This window comes from Fulmarus glacialis, unplaced genomic scaffold, assembly GCF_000690835.1.
Source record: "Fulmarus glacialis isolate BGI_N327 unplaced genomic scaffold, ASM69083v1 scaffold4307, whole genome shotgun sequence".
Taxonomy (NCBI): Eukaryota; Metazoa; Chordata; class Aves; order Procellariiformes; family Procellariidae; genus Fulmarus; species Fulmarus glacialis.
Window position 1 is genome coordinate 39,644 of NW_009222575.1, and position 17,965 is coordinate 57,608.

General features: G+C 35.9%; 1 protein-coding gene across 1 annotated transcript in view; it reads left to right on the plus strand.

The window, feature by feature from the left end:
- The first annotated feature begins 3,787 nt into the window (after positions 1-3,787).
- LOC104079450 (chromosome unknown open reading frame, human C10orf11) overlaps positions 3,788-17,965 on the plus strand; it is a 40,000-nt gene continuing 25,822 nt past the window's right edge. Inside the window, exon 1 of the mRNA XM_009581490.1 lies at positions 3,788-3,871. Coding sequence (XP_009579785.1) covers positions 3,788-3,871 — 84 coding nt within the window. The remainder of the gene's footprint in view (positions 3,872-17,965) is intronic.

A 17,965-nucleotide genomic window follows, 5' to 3' on the forward strand; every position in this document is an offset into this window, starting at 1 on the left:
GCTTGCTGCAGTTCTCCTGCTTCCTGCCTTCCCTTCCAGCTCAATTTTAACTGGATCATATCCCTGAACTGCTTAACCATGGGATTGCACGAGAGTCAGTATGTAGCTGAAGGGAGGAGGAGGTGAGGTCAAACAGTAAAAGCAAAGAACAGGAATATAAGAATGTGGCAGTCTAGATTCAGATTGGCTTAATTATTATGACACTGTAACATTGCAAATTACTGGTCTGAGCTTGGTTTAAACTAATAATTTAGGGTGAAGATGTCTACCATTGAAGCCCTATTATGGCCAAAGGCACCCAGCTTAGCTGTGTCATTCTAAAATGAGTTAAAATAACATATCCAAACAAAGCTTTACAGATTCATACAGAAAAAATTATTTCTTCCAGCCTTTTCATTCTATATTGAAACTCATACCATACTGAATTATGAAAAAGACCCTTGAATTATTTTGTATGTGTGACGTGGTTATATTGACCGTATTGCATTAATCTTGCCTGTTGTAGATCCATTATGTTTTCAAAAAGTTGGGTCCCTCTGTGTCTGCTTTTTGGCTTTTTTTTCCTTTTTAAAAATCTCACCCTGAATGAGTTTTGTAAATATTCAGTCTTGACTTCAGCTTGCATTGCGGTGTCATCAATTATGACAGACTGCTGCCTCTTCTCTCCACTCTTCATCTTTTCCCTGTCAAAATGCACCCTTTGGCAGAATATTTTTCAAGGGCTAAATGTGAGTCTAAGGGAGTCACTGTCAAGGTATTTTTCATAATTTCAGAAATATTTTTCTCTTCCTCTTGTTTATAATTACCTCTTTGAAACTTCAAATTGAAATGTTTCTTTACTGTTTTTTCATCGCATGTGCACTGTAGTGAGATGGCAGGGCAGATTTGAAGGTTATTAATGTATTTTTTACCCTTTGGGGTTGGGGGAGAAGAAGGGAAGAGACATATGGCATAGTATATATAATGTATTCCCCCTTCAGACCCTCACCTCAATAAATACCAAAGATTTTATATGAGTACCAAAAACTGGTCCGATACCCCTTTCGTGGGAGGACTTTTCCTCCCTTCCTCCTATGTGTTAAAAGGCCAGCTGCTCATGGTCCTTGCATCCCATAGGAGATGAATAATGAAACCCTAAGGCCACAGCAACTGTTTGCAGTCTGGAAAGAGCCACAACTGAATACCTAGGGAAGATAGGGACTTTCTTTGTCCCTCTTCTCTGCTGTTCTGATAACTGGGGATTTGTTTAGATCCCAAGGTATCTAAAAAGTTTGTAAGGTAGCCAAGCAAGTTTTGCTTACCAAGAAGCCTATCAGATATTTTCATTTTATTTTTTTATCTCCTTAGTAAATATTGAGATAGCTTCATTTGCACAGTCTCTGAAGCATTAAACACGACACTCATTGTAATTCTGAATTTAATTGGAATCTAAGAATTTGGTAACATTTGGTAAACATGAAAACCTATACCCAAGATACATTATATTGAGCGTAGAAATAGCTGTGCTGTTTCTAAAGGCTACTCTGATGGAAGAGAACAGTGTAAATATGTTTTTGTATGGCTTACACAGCTGCCTAGTTTGGCTGAGGGTTCCATGTGATCCGTTTTGCTTGTGTGTGCTAAGAGCTGAAGTATGGTATTCTCTTAACTCGTGTTGGTTTTGCAGGGATTGCCTGACATTTTAAGGCAATGTTGACCATGCGCTAAGAAGGTGAGGAGACTAGAACCATTCCATTAGGTGATTCAGAGACTGTTGATTTTGCTTTCTTCATTTAGCATTTTGAATCTGTAACAAATTATTTGAAAGTCTTGTGTTTGTGAAAAACCTTTTTTCAGCATTTCCATGGCTGAAAGGCTAATCCAATCTCCTGCTTCTAAGACTGTTGGTTATTGAGCATTCATAGAGGAGGAGTATGGCCTGCTGGTTAAAACAGGGAACTACTAGGATACTGAAAAGTGCAATTCCTGGCCCTGCCATATAATTTCCATATGACCTTGGGCAAGATATGTTAGATAAAACTTACTTCACAGGGGCATAATATAGCTGAATTGATGAGATTGTAGTGCTTTTAGATCCTCTTGAGGAAAGTTACACAAAAAGAAATTACTACCATAGTAGAATAGTTGTGAAAGTAAAGTAGAAGAGCTGGCATGATTAGGAGACAATTTATTGACTTTCCTTTCCAGCTATTTAAAAACTTTTCTAACTTAGTTCAGGTTAGAAAAGTTGGTGCACTGTCAGTTTGTTTCTGTCCTTGATATACACGTGCAACTCCCATTAGTGCCAGCAGGAGCCCTGTGCTTGCATCGCGAGAGGAGAATAGACCCCTGTGCGTGTAATGATAAGTTAGATAGCCTCTTGTGGCTCTGTGTATGATTTCTGATCTATTGTTCCAGAGATACTACAGCATGAGAGAGAGCTGCTGTCATTTTCAATAGGAAGTGAGAACTTTAAGAGCTTGAGAACTGTCCTCTTTTTTGAATAGCACTTTTGCTGCATGAAGTGTAATTTATTTTTATCACAGCAGGCATAAAGCTTCCAGGTTTTCATAAAGAAAAATGATCCATATAGCGCCCATGTCGATTGAACGATCATTTGAAAACCTGTAAATTCAAAACACAGCCCTTTCTCAATGCAAAGTATAGTTCCTTTTTGCTGCAGCTTTTAATTTTTTTAATCTTGGACTTTCATTAGTACTTCAGACATACTATAAAACAGTGTTTTCATCTCAGTAATTATTTTTCCAGCCATCAGTTTGCCTGTAGCAGGACACATTGTTTAATTATAGTAACAAAAACTTCTTCAGACAAGACTTTCTGTGCTTTCAAAATCTTTCAAGGTGGTACTTCGTAAACTTTCTATTTTTTTAAGTAACAAATGTGAGTTAGTCATTAAAATTTGGGAAGAAAGGGGAAAGGAGAGGAAAGGGTGGGAGAAGGGGGGAAGAGAAAGAAATTGTTTGTATCTTGCCTGATACACAAACACACAAAAAGAAAAGAAAACAAAGCGAGACCTATTATTAGTCCTACAATTTGACAGAACGGTTGCCTCTCTCTCTTCTGAGAAAACACTACATCTTTAAATTATGTCCATTCTTAAATGTAGAAAACCCTGCATTGTGTCTGTTAGTCCATAATTGGACTGTCTTTTAATACAAGCAGAGGCACTTGTTTCTGAATATAAACCCTGCACCTCAACAGGTCAGGGAGATAGTAAAAACCTGTTGTTTGGCTTTGTCTTGGGGAATAATGGAGTCACTAATCTACTTGATCTCTGGGAGTCAGATAAAGAAGAAAGTGAACGATGCATACATTTCAAAGATGGAAGGCACTTGTAAAAGCAATTTCTTTGGAGGGAAAAAGTGGAGCAAAGGCTGTTGGAAACCTTTTAATTAGTACTAATTACCTCAGCAGAAAACGTTGGAGGCTTGAAAGGATTTGTGTCAGCAAGTGAAAGATCAAAGATTGCGGCACTCGCATTTTAATCTGTTGGCTATAAAAACGAATAAGGGGGTGGTAATGGGGCCCATGAGAATGACAACCCAGGTGGTGGAGGCCTTAATCCCTTCTTTACTGCTAGCGCCTGAGGCCTAGTTCCAATTACATAATAAGATGATTTAATTTTTGCTTTAATTTTAACAAAAATTAAGTTTATTTTAGCCTTCAGTAAGGACGTGACAAGGCTTCCAGACAAAATCCTGTCAATATATTTCTTTTAATGTTTTAAGTCCAAGCCTTTATTTAGCCATTTTTTTCCTAAGCGGCTGAAGTTGCTCTATAAAAGGCCATGAGGCGGCAAAGGTGCTTTGATGTGGTCTCTGGAAATGGGGAGGGGCGACTGGTGGCCACTGTGGCGGCGCTTGGAAATCCGGTAATGCCATGAGTGAGCCTTCTTTCTTTTATTTATTTATTTGTTTGGGGTTTTGGTGTTGTGGGTTTTTTTTTTTTTTTTTTTTTAAACAAACTGCCTAATTGCGTCAGCAAGGAATAGTTCATAGGCATGCTTGCTGTGATACTTCACTTCTCTGTTTTCTTTCAAAACACTGGACGGGTTCACGTGATCATGTGTGAGGTAAATTACATCTTTATTTTTGTGGCTTGAGCAGATTATATGCCCCTCAAAAACCTAATTGTCATCAAATTCCTCTATGGACAAAAGAGCGAGCATATGGCTTAGGCTGAAGATAGGCTGATGGCTGCAATGTAGACTTCAAATGGATAAATTTATATCCGGGAATCTCCAGCACTTCCACACAGCCAGGCCCAGCCGTTGTGTCGAAGGGGGAGGTAGATGCATCTTGAAGTAGCATTGGGTTTACAATTCAGCTCATGCAGTCAAGTGTTATCTGTACTCAGTGAAGTGGTAGGGTTTGAGTTTTTTATTAATTTGACTTGTACAAAAGGTTTTATTATTTACGTTCTGAGGATTCAAGCGTAGTAAGTTGCAGCTGCTCATGTATTTGTTTTTGTAGGTAAAAACCTAAAAATCTGGAGGCAGTGGCAACACAAATAATCAGGCCTTTATTCTGGGTTACACCTTTAAATTTCTTATTCAATGTTTATTCAGCAACTAAAGCTTGAAATAAACTTTGAACTACATACTTTATTGAGTTTTATATTGAATTTTTATATTCAAAATATGTTAAATGTGTATATGAGTTAGATAATTGTTTGACAGCGTATATAATAGCACATCCTCATTCTGCTTGTAATTCAGCCTTCAACCTCAGGTCCTTAGGGTGTTTGATTTTATTCTGATGTGATAGAAAACAGTGTTGATTTTTAAATAATGTTGTTTTGACTAAAGTCTTGTGGTACCTCCATAGGCTCTGTATGTATTGGCATGACAGTAAAATATGAAAAAAACCCAGATATCAAAGTTCAGTGTTGTCTTCCTTTTGCTTGCCTTTTCCTAATCTGTGGAGTATCTTTTGTCTTCAAGAATGGTTCAAAGCTGCGCCAGGGGAGGTTTAGACTGGACATTAGGAAGCATTTCTTTACTGAGAGGGTGGTCAAACACTGGAACAGGCTTCCTAGAGAGGTGGTCGATGCCCCAAGTCTGTCAGTGTTTAAGAGGCATTTGGACAATGCCCTAATAACATACTTCAACTTTTGGTCAGCCCTGAATTGGTCAGGCAGTTGGACTAGATGATAGTTGTAGGTCCCTTCCAACTGAACAATAGTATTCCATTTCTTGGGCATGGAAAAACGACTGAATTGAGACCTAAGCCTCTTTCCAGGGCAGTGTAGGGCAATAACACTAGCTTTTATTTTTTTTTGAGATGGCTCTTTCCTGTCAGAGCGCTCCATCATGGGCCATGGTGGGTGACTCAGCTGCTCAGAACGACCCAAGGTGCTATAGGGTTATTTGTTGCTCCAGGGGATGTTAGGGTGATCCCTTTACTCTAACATGATCCTAGGACTTTTTATATTGCTGTCTGCTGTGAAGAGCATTTGAATATGTATGGGCATGGTGACCAACTAACAGTCTATTGATACAATCTGTGTTTTGGTAATTGTTTGTCATCTTCTTCCTCATCCCTAGCCTATCAAATCCACAGTGGTGTGTCTTCTGAAGGTGGGATTTATGCTGGACTGTACTTTAGTAGTTTAGTTTAGACAATCATAGTTTAGACAATCTTATTAATTTTAGGGATTGAAGGAGGAAGAAAACCCAACACAAAAAATCCTACCATAGGTTCTCAAGTCCATCCTCTTGGACTGTAAGATTGTTACCTGCTATCTTTCCCTGCCAGTGTTTTGTATGGTTCAATTTTAAATATACTTGCTGTGTAGAAATGGAGGACACTGACAGGACACTATCCAGAATTTTTTGTGATGTTGCGCATGTTCCTTCCCCCCGCCCCCGAATTATGTATGAATTGGAAGAAATGTATTTGTTGTCTACCATATACATTTTATTTGCTCACATTTCAGAGTGTGATAATCTTTATAATTTCAGAGGCCGAATTCTAGAATCTTGTTTTGACCAAATGCTTTTCACTATTAAATACTGTATGCTTCCATTGCTGAGGTAATGTGTTAATATCACTCATTATTTTGCATAATATGAGCAATGGGAAAAATAACCAAAATAAAAACCAAAATGAACTTTAAGGTAAACTAATAACTTTGTTTTGAGCATGCATTTATTGTTTACTTATGTAAACACTTATGTAAACAATTTTAATGCATGTTGTAAGAGTTTCATTGAAATGCAAACCCCCCCAATTTGACTAAACAGATTAATGAACAGTATATTAAAGCATTATCAAAAATCAAAAAGATGGAAGCACATGCTTATGTCTGAATTTGAACTCTCATATATAAATCTTTGCAGGATTTCCATAAGGCCCAGTAATACAAAAAAGTTGTACAAACATTTAGTCCTAAGCAGTTATCATGCAACAGTGTTTGACTGAGTGCAGTGTGTGGTAACGATTCCCAAAAGTCATGGGGTGTTTCCTTGCTTTCTGCTCTTTGCAAGGGTGATTTATGAGTTTACAAGTTCCTTCCCAAACTCTATAATTGCCCCGACAGTTCCCCAGATGGACTATATCCAAGTTGATATAAAACAGTACTCATTGCAGCTGGTCCTTCTAATTCATCTTGAGTTAGGTACTGGACTTCTTGTTCTTTTTGTCTTTATTTAGATTTGTTACCTCTCTAGAAACACTGTACCATGGTAATTGGTACTACCTTCCCCTCAAACACCAGATACGCCTGAAAGCAAAACAAAGTTCTATTTAGTAAGACTTAGCTGAAAGCGTTTAGTTTTATGATTGGAAACAAGGACAAATACTAAACTCGGTCTTTGCATATACTTAGCAGATCGCCTTTCCACTTGCTGAATCCATCTTCTCTAGGATTCCTGGAATGGATTCCAGCAGGTACCGCTTTGGGTCCAGGTGTCTCAGCAATGCATCTTCTCAGTCCTGCCTTTAGTTCTGATTTAGTGCTGTCAGAAACCAGAAACTTTGGTGATCATGTTTGGAAACTGTTGGTGATTCTCTGTTTTGTATCAACTGAGTGGTTCTTCCTTGCCCTGAACACAACTATTTCCTCTTTCTCCCCGGGAGTGTCAAACTGGCCAGTTACCTCCCACTCCAGCTGGACTTGTCCTCCTATACGGGATTCATACCGTCCTGCCAAGTATTACACAAGACACATACATACATTTCACAAATGATCTCTGGTATGCCGTTAGCTTTCTAGAAAGAGATGAACAGGGTATAATGTTAACACTGATGACAGACCCAGTAACACAGTTACTTTGTTTAAACAAGCCCATGAAAAAGTGTTTCCCCTCCTACAGCTTTTCTGGTGTTGCAAGCTTCCACTTGCATAATGTAAAATTCACTGGAGATTGCACAGACATAACTAAAAGAAAAAGTTGTCTCTTGCTTGTGTATACTTGCATTTTAGAGTAAAGCACATCTGTGTGGAAGATGTGCTGTTTAGCAGTTAGGTAGTCTCCTTGAAAGGATTCTAGTTATTCTTATTTGGCTCAGTTGTGCATAGATCATGTATGCTTTTATCCTGTTTTATAGATCTAATAATCTGTTTACTAGCTTTTGGGGCTTAAATGCTAGCTACAGTAAGGAAATCCGTTACAAATAATGGTTTGAGTGCAAAAAGAAACATTGAAGAGTAAAGATGAAAATTTGCCTTACACTTGGAGATCGTTAAAAGGTTTTAAAATATACACCAAAAGTTAAATTTCCTATTGTTATTAAGGCACCTAAGTGATCTGATCTTCTTAAGGCACTAATGTCCCAGCTTTTTCTTTTAAGGTCTGTAAGAACTGTAGTTTGCTCAATACATTTAAAAATAAAAGTGTTCTAATTTCAAAACTAGATGTGTAGCTTCCTGATTCAGGCACCTGTGCTAACATAAAGCTTAAACCTGCAAAGCTTGAACAGTCACCTTTTTGCCATCCTTGGACATCTCTGGACTGATATTTTACCTTAAACTTTTTTTTTTAAAGTATGCTGTGAACTTAGTGTGTAACAAGTGCTTGAGCATTAAGGATGCTGATGAGCAAAATGTTTAGGAAGAGGATATTAAAAGTTGTACTGTGATTAAAATAAATATTGAAGGACAACTTAGATCCTTGTTCCAGAAACATAGGGGTGTAAAATACTCTTGAACAAAATTTTAAAATATATAACAAATTTGGAAGCTTGTGTGAACAATTTTATTAGTGTAATTGGCAGAACTCTTATGTCAATAATCAGAAGCTATGTGATTTTTGGAAGCTTACCAACAGTGGCTTACGTGTTGATTCAGTTACTCATATTTTTTTGAGAAAGTGTGCAGTTTAAGTAAATCTCATAAAAAACCATTAATACAATGAATCTCACTTCAGTGCTTTATTAAATATATTTAAATATGCATTAAAATATTTCAGAGCCATCAAACTGAGGACACCATTGAGTGTTTAGAAAGAGATGAATGCAGTGGCTGTTAAGTTTTAATTGTCTCTAATCTCTTGCTACTATGGCAATAAAAATAAAAACTTTTTAGAGCAATATTCTATATAATGCATTATTTGCTAGGAATGTTCTTAGTCAGCAAATCCATGTAAGCTGGAACATATATTTTCTACTTTTCCATCATTTTAATATGTAAGTTGTATGCTTCTAATAATCTTTGTGTTCTTCTTATCTGCATTTAACAGCATTGAGAAATCTTTCTTAATATTATTGAAAGCTGAAATACCTTTCAATCGTCTTCTCCTTCTTCCCCCTTCTCAACAAATTTCATGAGAAAATTAAAAATTTGAAATGAATCTACTCTATCTTATTTTGCTGTGCAGTTCTAAAATATTCTGATGAGCCTGGATAAGCTGATGTGGCCTTTAGGGAGAGACACATCAAATATAGGCAGACAGCTCCTGTGTCTGATAACAAAGACTGAGGAGGTCAAAACTATCCCAACAGGCCTGAGCAGGTCAGTCAGAGGCAAATGTTGGAAATAAAATTTGGTGGGGAGGGGAGTAAGGGTCCTGGGTCAAGTCCTGTTCAAAAAGTCAGCTTTGTCAAAAGCTTCAGTCACATTCTTACCTACAGGCAACCTCTGCTGATCCCAACTCATTAATCGAACTGGAGAGCCGTCTTGACCCTGGCTCCTTCCCTTTGAAGTGTGGTGTCCTCTGCAGCATGAGGAAATAATTTGCTGCCTGATTCAATGAGCCATCAGTAGAGCCAGCAGACCTAATGACATGTGAGAATATTAACCTCCTACCACGAAGAGCTGTGAATCTTGAGAGGCAGTCTATAATTCACCCAGCACTCCTGAGCCTTTCCTTTCTGTCTTATTCTTGCACTCACTTTCTCACTCACAGGGAGAGAGAGAGAGAGAGAGAGGAGACACCCCCTTGTCATAAAACTTTATTTTCTTCAGTAGTGGGAGCCTTACTGAGCTGCTTGATAATGAGTTACTTTCCTTTTGCAGTTGGATAAAATTTATACTGCAAACTAGACATCCATCTTGCATACAATAATTTCTGTTTAAAATATGACACAGGCTGCATAACTGACATCAAGGGGGTGGTAATCTGAATACTTACCCAAGTAGACTATTTTATGTTTCCTTATTTATTTTTCATCATCAAAGGAAAAAAAGCAAAAACAAGAAAACAAACATGCATAACAATGATGTTATTCTGTATAATGTATTTTCTAGCTGCCCTCAGTCAAGAGGATCTTTCTGCAATCTCCTTCTTCCTTCTTTTTTTTTTATTTTTTTCCTACCTAAAAGGAAAAACAGTTCTGCCTGGCCAAGTACTGTGTGTTATATGCACACACAAGGGTGTGTTCTTGCCCTTTGATTCTTAACAAAGAAATAGATTGTTGGTCTAATCCCGCTGCTTTAAAAGTCAGGGCTGGTTTTTCTCTTGTTGACTCCTTTAGCATGTTCAGTCACAGATTCAGGTCTCAATGTCTGGTAAGCTTCAGAAAGTGAGCCACTGTTATTCACGTGGCTAAATAATGAGAAAGGAAAAGCAAAAATGGCCCTGTGTGTATATGCTACTCACCGTGAAAATCGTGGTGATTACCAGACTTTACACTGTTATATACCCATATACAGTAAAATACTGTAAGAGTTTTGTTTTGTTTTTAATGTCTTTTCTTAGTGCTGATTGCTGCTGCAAAAGATCAGAACTTACAGGTTACGGGTACAGATGGGGCACAGTATCCAACGTAGCAAATCCCAGACTAAAAGGACTATTGCTGGCAACTTAGTCTTGTCTGTGCTAGAAAGGTTTTGGGTTTTTGTTCTGTAACTGTTCTGGCACATTTCTCATATTTGGTGGAAACATAGCTTGCAAAAGCAAATGAAATTATACCAAGTGTGACCACTTCTAATGGTAAAAGACGTTTCTCCACTGGGAGTGAAAGTTAGCGGTATAGTTGTGCAGCCAAAACCTTTCTATTGGAAATTGAGCCTGAATTCTGTTGGGTTACAATTAGAGGGTTATTTTGATTCTGAGGAGTTGTGGTAAACGTATTGGTGTGTCGTGTGGATCTGAGTACAGACTAAGATATCGTGCAGAGGGGATAAAGGAGGTTAGGGAGACAAAGCAGGGTAGGTAGCAGAAGGAAATAATAAATACATGGCAGTTGTATGCTGTGTAACAAGTACTACAGTGTCTGTGGTATGCGCATATGTAGATCCCTGTGATTTTAAGTTGTTCTGAAGATATTTTTTAACATCGAGGGATTCGGTGTTATGTCCATTAACAATTCTCTGCTATCATGCTTGAGCAGTCTATTAGTCGTTCTCACCTCTTATAGCTGGTCACAAAGGCCAGTCCCCTTGCCTCTCTCTGCTTCATCTTTTTTATTAAGTTTATTAAAACTAGCCAGATTATACTTTCTTATGGCACAGGCTGTGCTTGGTCCATTCATTATGGTTTCTTATCTTGGCAGGCAATCTGAATTGAACGGCAGCTAGTCCATTATGCACATATGAAGCCCATCACTCCTCCAGCAATGGCCAATTCATCAAACATTTATCTTTTGCCCTCTGAGCAGTGCGTCAATTTGCTTGTCAATCCTCAGCCTTGGTTGTTGTGGAAGATGGGAGAAAAATTACTTTTCTTTTTCCCCTTCTCACTGAACTCTAGTAGTCGAAATGGGCTTTACTCTACTCACTCTACAGGCTTGTTACTCCCCCCTTCTCTGTGCAAAAAGGGGAGGGGTCAGGTTACTATCTGAATTGCAGAGTGACAGATTGATCCAAGATACAGTAAAGCTTTCATTATGGCACTGCCTTTGCACTTGAATTTGCTCATATTTCCATTATAATACTGTTTTTTAGAGGGTTTATAAATAGGTTCTCAACTTGGCACATGGAGCTGAGAGGAGCTTTTAAGAAAAAATACATTATAGGGTTTTAGTTTTTGTGTTTGTTGTTTGCTTGTTTGTTTGTTTTTTTAAAATAGGTAGGTTTATATTTTGTAAACCCTGGCTTGTTCTTTTGCTATTTCTAATCACTAATACTTCCTTGCATTCTTTCAAGTTCAGGAAATGGCAGTGTTGCATTTGAAAAAAAATGCCATTTGTTTTATTAGGACTGAATTCTGTGTTAAGATTGGGGAAAAAGACAAAAGGATCAAGAGACACTCACATGCAAGTTTTTCTCTTAAATCCTCTAACCTTGTTATTCTTCATCAAATACTTTCAAGAAATTTTAGCAGAAGGATGCTTAAGTCCATACTTAGGAATATTATTGAAGTGATGCATCCACTGAACTACAAGGACTTCCTAGTGGTGTTTTTTCCAGAAAGCCCTTTGATAAAATACGAATGCATACAGTCACTTGCTCTCTGCTTGGTAATTTTTAGCTGTGTTTTGCAAACTGTATTTTGTTATATGATACTTGTTCGATCATTAGATGACTAAGAGCTCATTTTCTGATCCATTTTGTATTATTTTAAAATATTTTATATGGCTTATGTGAAAACCGCCTTGCCACAGGCTATGGTATTACACTGATTGTCATTTTATTTAAATTTACACAAAATTGTAACAGTAATATCAGATAAAATCTTGGCATGTTTAATCCTAAAGATGTAATATAAAAACTTCAGCAAAAAGAAGCCTAACATGAAGGATAAAGCTTGAGCTGTATTAATGGGATATCCTCTTGAGTAGAGCTGTATTAAATACACATAGTGAAATCTGAGAGTTTAAAAGGTGCATTAGAAGAGAAGTTGAACCCCACGCCAGTCAGCCTGGTTGCATTGTGGTAGAGTTAGGCCAGGAAAATAAATTTTCTTCTTCTTTTCTTTTCTTTTTTTTTTTTTTTTTTTTTTTTTTTCTTTGGTCTTGTTTTTTTTTTTTTTTTTTTTTTTTTTTTTTTTTTTTTTTTTTTTTTTTTTTTTTTTTTTTTTTTTTTTTTTTTTTTTTTTTTTTTTTTTTTTTTTTTTTTTTTTTTTTTTTTTTTTTTTTTTTTTTTTTTTTTTTTTTTTTTTTTTTTTTTTTTTTTTTTTTTTTTTTTTTTTTTTTTTTTTTTTTTTTTTTTTTTTTTTTTTTTTTTTTTTTTTTTTTTTTTTTTTTTTTTTTTTTTTTTTTTTTTTTTTTTTTTTTTTTTTTTTTTTTTTTTTTTTTTTTTTTTTTTTTTTTTTTTTTTTTTTTTTTTTTTTTTTTTTTTTTTTTTTTTTTTTTTTTTTTTTTTTTTTTTTTTTTTTTTTTTTTTTTTTTTTTTTTTTTTTTTTTTTTTTTTTTTTTTTTTTTTTTTTTTTTTTTTTTTTTTTTTTTTTTTTTTTTTTTTTTTTTTTTTTTTTTTTTTTTTTTTTTTTTTTTTTTTTTTTTTTTTTTTTTTTTTTTTTTTTTTTTTTTTTTTTTTTTTTTTTTTTTTTTTTTTTTTTTTTTTTTTTTTTTTTTTTTTTTTTTTTTTTTTTTTTTTTTTTTTTTTTTTTTTTTTTTTTTTTTTTTTTTTTTTTTTTTTTTTTTTTTTTTTTTTTTTTTTTTTTTTTTTTTTTTTTTTTTTTTTTTTTTTTTTTTTTTTTTTTTTTTTTTTTTTTTTTTTTTTTTTTTTTTTTTTTTTTTTTTTTTTTTTTTTTTTTTTTTTTTTTTTTTTTTTTTTTTGACTAGAGTCTTGGTAGGAGAAGAATGGTGATTAAATGACTGAGTGGTTGACTCTAATAGGTTTTTGTGAGCTACTGAAAACTCCAATTGGGATTTGTAGTTTATTTCACCAGGTAAATAATCCACCTGTATGGGGTACAGCTGTTAACAGTTTATTTTACCTTAATGTTGCAGTTTCTTCTAATTTCATTGTAAGACTTTGGACAGATAGGCTACATTCATCCCTCCCAAATGTACGTACTTCACTGAGCCTCACCTGAAGGTCTGATTCACCTTATGGAAGTGCCCATCTTTTGTTGCTGGCTGTAAGGAGTTACTGGGCTTCTACAGATGGATGAGATAAATCTGCATTGCTGCTTTTCAGATAATTTGAGGAGCTGCTGCTTAATAGCAAAATCTTTCTCTCAAGAAATTCTGCATTTCTGTTTTATAATTGGTAGGAAAGTGTTTGAAATGTGAATTTAACATTTAGAATTCAGAAGGCCTCTTATCTCTTTTTGTCTATCTGTTTATTGACTGTACTTTTGTTTGTGTTTTCTTTGAGGTTTGGGGGTGGGTGGTGGCTTGGAGGGGTTGAGTAGTTTGGGCTTTTTTTTTTTAAGCAATGGAATTTGCTGTGTAAGACTCAGAACAAGACTATGAAAACCAGATGAAGATTCTGGGTTTTTGTGAATCCCCACCATTTTAATGTGCTTACATAGCTCGAGATTATGATCGTTGTGCAAGATGTTTTCATCCCAATCTTTTTTGGTAATAAGGTGTCCCACGAAGTCTTGTATGCTTTCAGTGTATAAGGAAGGGGGAAAAACAAGGGATGGATATTCATTTTATTGTATGCCTGAAATTTAAGTATGACCTTTATAGGAAAAGATTCAGAAACTAATTGTAGATCTAGTTCATAACACAGGTTTAATCTTTTCTTATGGATGTTTTTTCTTCTGAGGTGTTTAATGATTCTGCTCATTCATTTCTTTCCATTTTCCTTTTGCTGACCATATTCACAGGCTTGTCTTACATTTTATTCAAAGAGCTGCTTCCAGATATTTTCTATCTAGCAACAGAAAGCTGGAAACAGATTGACTGGAAGTGATGCAAAATGCTACCTCTTGATAGCCTGCAAAATACTAACATTCCCTCTGATATTAGGCAAAACAAAGCATTTCATGTTTTGGAAACATTGGTAAGCTTTTTCTCCATTGAGCAGAATTTTGTGATTCCTATTTTATGACTTATCTGGTCTAACTTGGGGCCTGGCCCACACTAGAAATTTTGGAGGTTCTTTACTTTTACTGGGGCGCTTTTTTTTTGTTCTGCTTTGGTCTAGAAGTCGTTATCAGAACTGTCCGTTACATACGCCATTTTATTTTCTTTTTGGATGTATTATCATGCAGAAAAATGGGTATAAATACTGAGTAGGACTGCAGAAAAGAAAAGCTATTACGCTTGAATAGTGTAGAGGTCATTTTTTGATGCTTTACTTGTAGTTTATCTGCCATTACTATCTCTGTGTGCAGGAAATACATAAACCTTCGATTTGCAGTATTTTTGTGATTGTAATAGTGAGAGTGGTTTTTCTTCCTAGAACTTGAACTGAATTCTAGCCACTCTATTTTCTTTAAAATGGGTTATTTATTTTTCTGTACTCACAGGTGAGAGGTGTGTTTAGAGCAGAACCCCCCCCAAGCAGATTTGAGAGTAGAATTCTGACAGAGGCCTCAGCCTGAGGGAGTTTGCACAGAAGATTCACTGAACCCCTTCCACCATCAGAACAGAACTGGAAATGGCTTGGGTTTTTTGCCTTATTTGTATGCTATATTTCAGATTAAATGGCATTTAAAATTGAACAGGAATCAAAGCAAGTAAACCTGAAATGATTTGCAAATTCCCAGGGAATTATGCAAAATCTAAACTTACACATGTGTATGTCTTAATGTTTTTTTATATATAGCGTTTATTTATTGCTCTTTGTTTTGTTTTGGTGAGGTTAAGTCAAAGGACGAGAAGTCAGGAGCTCTGGGTTTTATTTCTTGTCTCTTAGAAAATTGCTGGAGGTCACCTTTCGTTAGTCACTTAACCTCTCTCTGCTTTACTACAAAATGGAATTTTAAGCTCAGCAGGTTTTTGAAGAGTAATTCATTAATGTTTAAAAAAAAAAAAGCTTTGTGCGCCTTGGCTGGCAGGTGCTGGAGAAATGGAAATTACATTTCTATTCTTTAAATACTGAAATTATCTAGTACTAGGGTTCTCGTGTTGATTCTGCTCTCCTGTAATCTGTTAAAACATAAAAGGCAAGAAAAAAGGTATTTTTTTGTAACAGCTCTGTCTTTAACTTCTGGTAATGGCTATCTCTTGTCAACAGAGTGCAAATCAATTTCAAGGCAAAAGCCAAACTCTCTCATTTACATATTGTTAACTGCTCTCTCTTTTCCTGTTAAACAGGAGGAAAAAGTCATTAGATGTGAGGCAGCTGTCTTATTAATGGAGGGGTGGGGTAAAATGTGAGGAACACTTCTTTTTCAGCGTATACTTCTGAACAGCTTGTTCTTCCGGGCCAGGACAAGAGTACCAAGGTTTGTCCATTACTTGAGAGGCTTCTGCTTTTTTTCATTTATAAAATCTTGTGTTTTCATTGTCAAATATTACCAAAATGAAGAGCTGCTCTTTAGTTTCATTGTAACTAAATCCCTGTCAGGCCAGAGGGATCGTATGAAATTGTGTCGTTGACAATTGCCATGCATACACATAGGAAAAAAAAATCTCTGCCATGACATTCCTTTATGATTAAAACTTTGTTACCAACCATGAATGAATTATGGAAAAGAAAGCTGGAAGAAATCATACTGATTAGCCAAAGGACTTGGATAAAATGACATTTCTGAGACCTTTGTATGCTAAAGGATTATTTACTGTCTGCTTACAGAACATCTTAAGTCCTTTTGCAGAGGGAGTCAGTTTCCCGTTTAGCGCAGTGTTTTTGTAAGCTAATGAGGGCAAAGCGTGAGCCATAGGCAATGATGCTGTGATATTAGCTGTGACAGGGAGCTTGATCATAATTATCTTAATGAGGATAGGGTTAATTACAGTGGAAACTTAAAGTTTTTTCTGTTTGAGTGAGGCAGCACTGAATACGTTGTGATGTTTTGTCGGTTTGATGTGACTTTGGAAATTGCAATGGAAATCTCTTGGCAGCACTTGCTCTCCTCTGGGAGCAGAGTGTGAGCCCTGCAATGAGGTAACGGAGATGGTACCTGTGGGTGAGATAATGGGCAGCTTTCATGTCATTAGAGCAGGGAAAAGCAACCTGCAATACACCTTAGTGGTGTTTATTAGTCTTTTGAAACTAGGGAAAACAACTGCTTGCCACTGCCCCTTCAGTGCTGGTTGTATTGTGGTGGTAAGATTGTGTGTTTGTTTTAATATACCAATACGGGGAGACATTTTTTCTGCTGTGAACTATGAGAAAACAGCACAGATTTAATTTTAGACAAGTTCTCTTTCTCAGGGGATTTCCCTCTTTTTATACTTGTCTCTTTTAGGCTGTTTGACTGCTTCTTGTTATGCTGTGTATATATACACACTCCTTTCCTTTTTTGTAATGGGCTTATAAGGAAATATTTGGAGTACATTAATATAACTATCTTACACTCATTAAAATAAAAATGCCAGTATTTGGTACTGATTTCTACCTCAGCTTCTCAAAAATGCTTTCTATATACTAATTCACGATTGCAATCCTTTCTTAGGTGAGTGATGTTATCTCCCATCTGCAGATGTGAAATTGAGGCACACGGAAGTTACGGGACTTGCTGAAATTTGTACCATAAAACCTATTGTGTGGATTGTACTTAAAACTTTTAAATTGTGGAGTACAACTGCTGGGCAATATTTCCTTATATATTATGGTAGAGATTGTTGCCTTGAATTTAGTAGCTAGTATCACTGAATGATAGCAAACACATTTTTTCCTTTTTTGTTTCTTTACCAACTGTTTTACCAGTTTTGTTTTGGTGCTAGTTTTTTCTTCTGTTTAAGATGAAAAAATAAGAATTCTGTGAATAGCAAAATAACATATGGATGTAAATTTATGTTAATGGCTACACCCTCTCTCTGTACTGTGGCAACCCCTGCCATCTCCCTGGACTCTGCATTTAGGTGATTAAATCACCAAGTGCACACTGCTCTGATGACATGAAAACAACAATTAATAAGCAACCCCCTGTGTAACATGGCTCCTTTTTAACTGAGCAGCTAATAACATTACATGGCAAAAATTATCAAAACCCAGACAGGTGTAAGGAGATTTGCGCACAGTTTTCTCTGCCTGTCTATGAAACTAGTACCCTTGTGTTCAGCCCAGGCTTGTGAAAGAAAGGCTGTTTCAATAGGCAACTCCCTCTAGTGTTTCAAGGCCTTTTGTCCCACTTCATGGCTTGTCATTTTGTTTTATGCCTCCCCTGCAGCAGTTTTGGATGTGTGCTTTCTTCTCCTTGCCAGTTGCCAACCATTTGCTGATTCTCATGATAAGAGTATTATATTTGCATAACATAACTCAGGAACAATGTGCATTTTGATGCTGACACTGACCAGAGCCCAAGCAATGTTTTTTCACAAAGGACCTATTAACGTCCCATAAGACTCTGTGGTGTTGACAAGGAGGTGGCCTTCTCTGAACTCCTTTGGCAAGTCAAAGTCTTACATTGAAATGTGAGGTTTGGAAATTATCCACTATTTATATAATAAAGAGTATTTAAGAGGAATTTGCTAAACTAGGTTTGTCAAATAAACTGAAATGAAAACTCAAACAGCTTGATAAACTCACTGCTACTTCCTCTGCGTTATTTTGCCTTTTAAAGATACTTGGGGGAAGG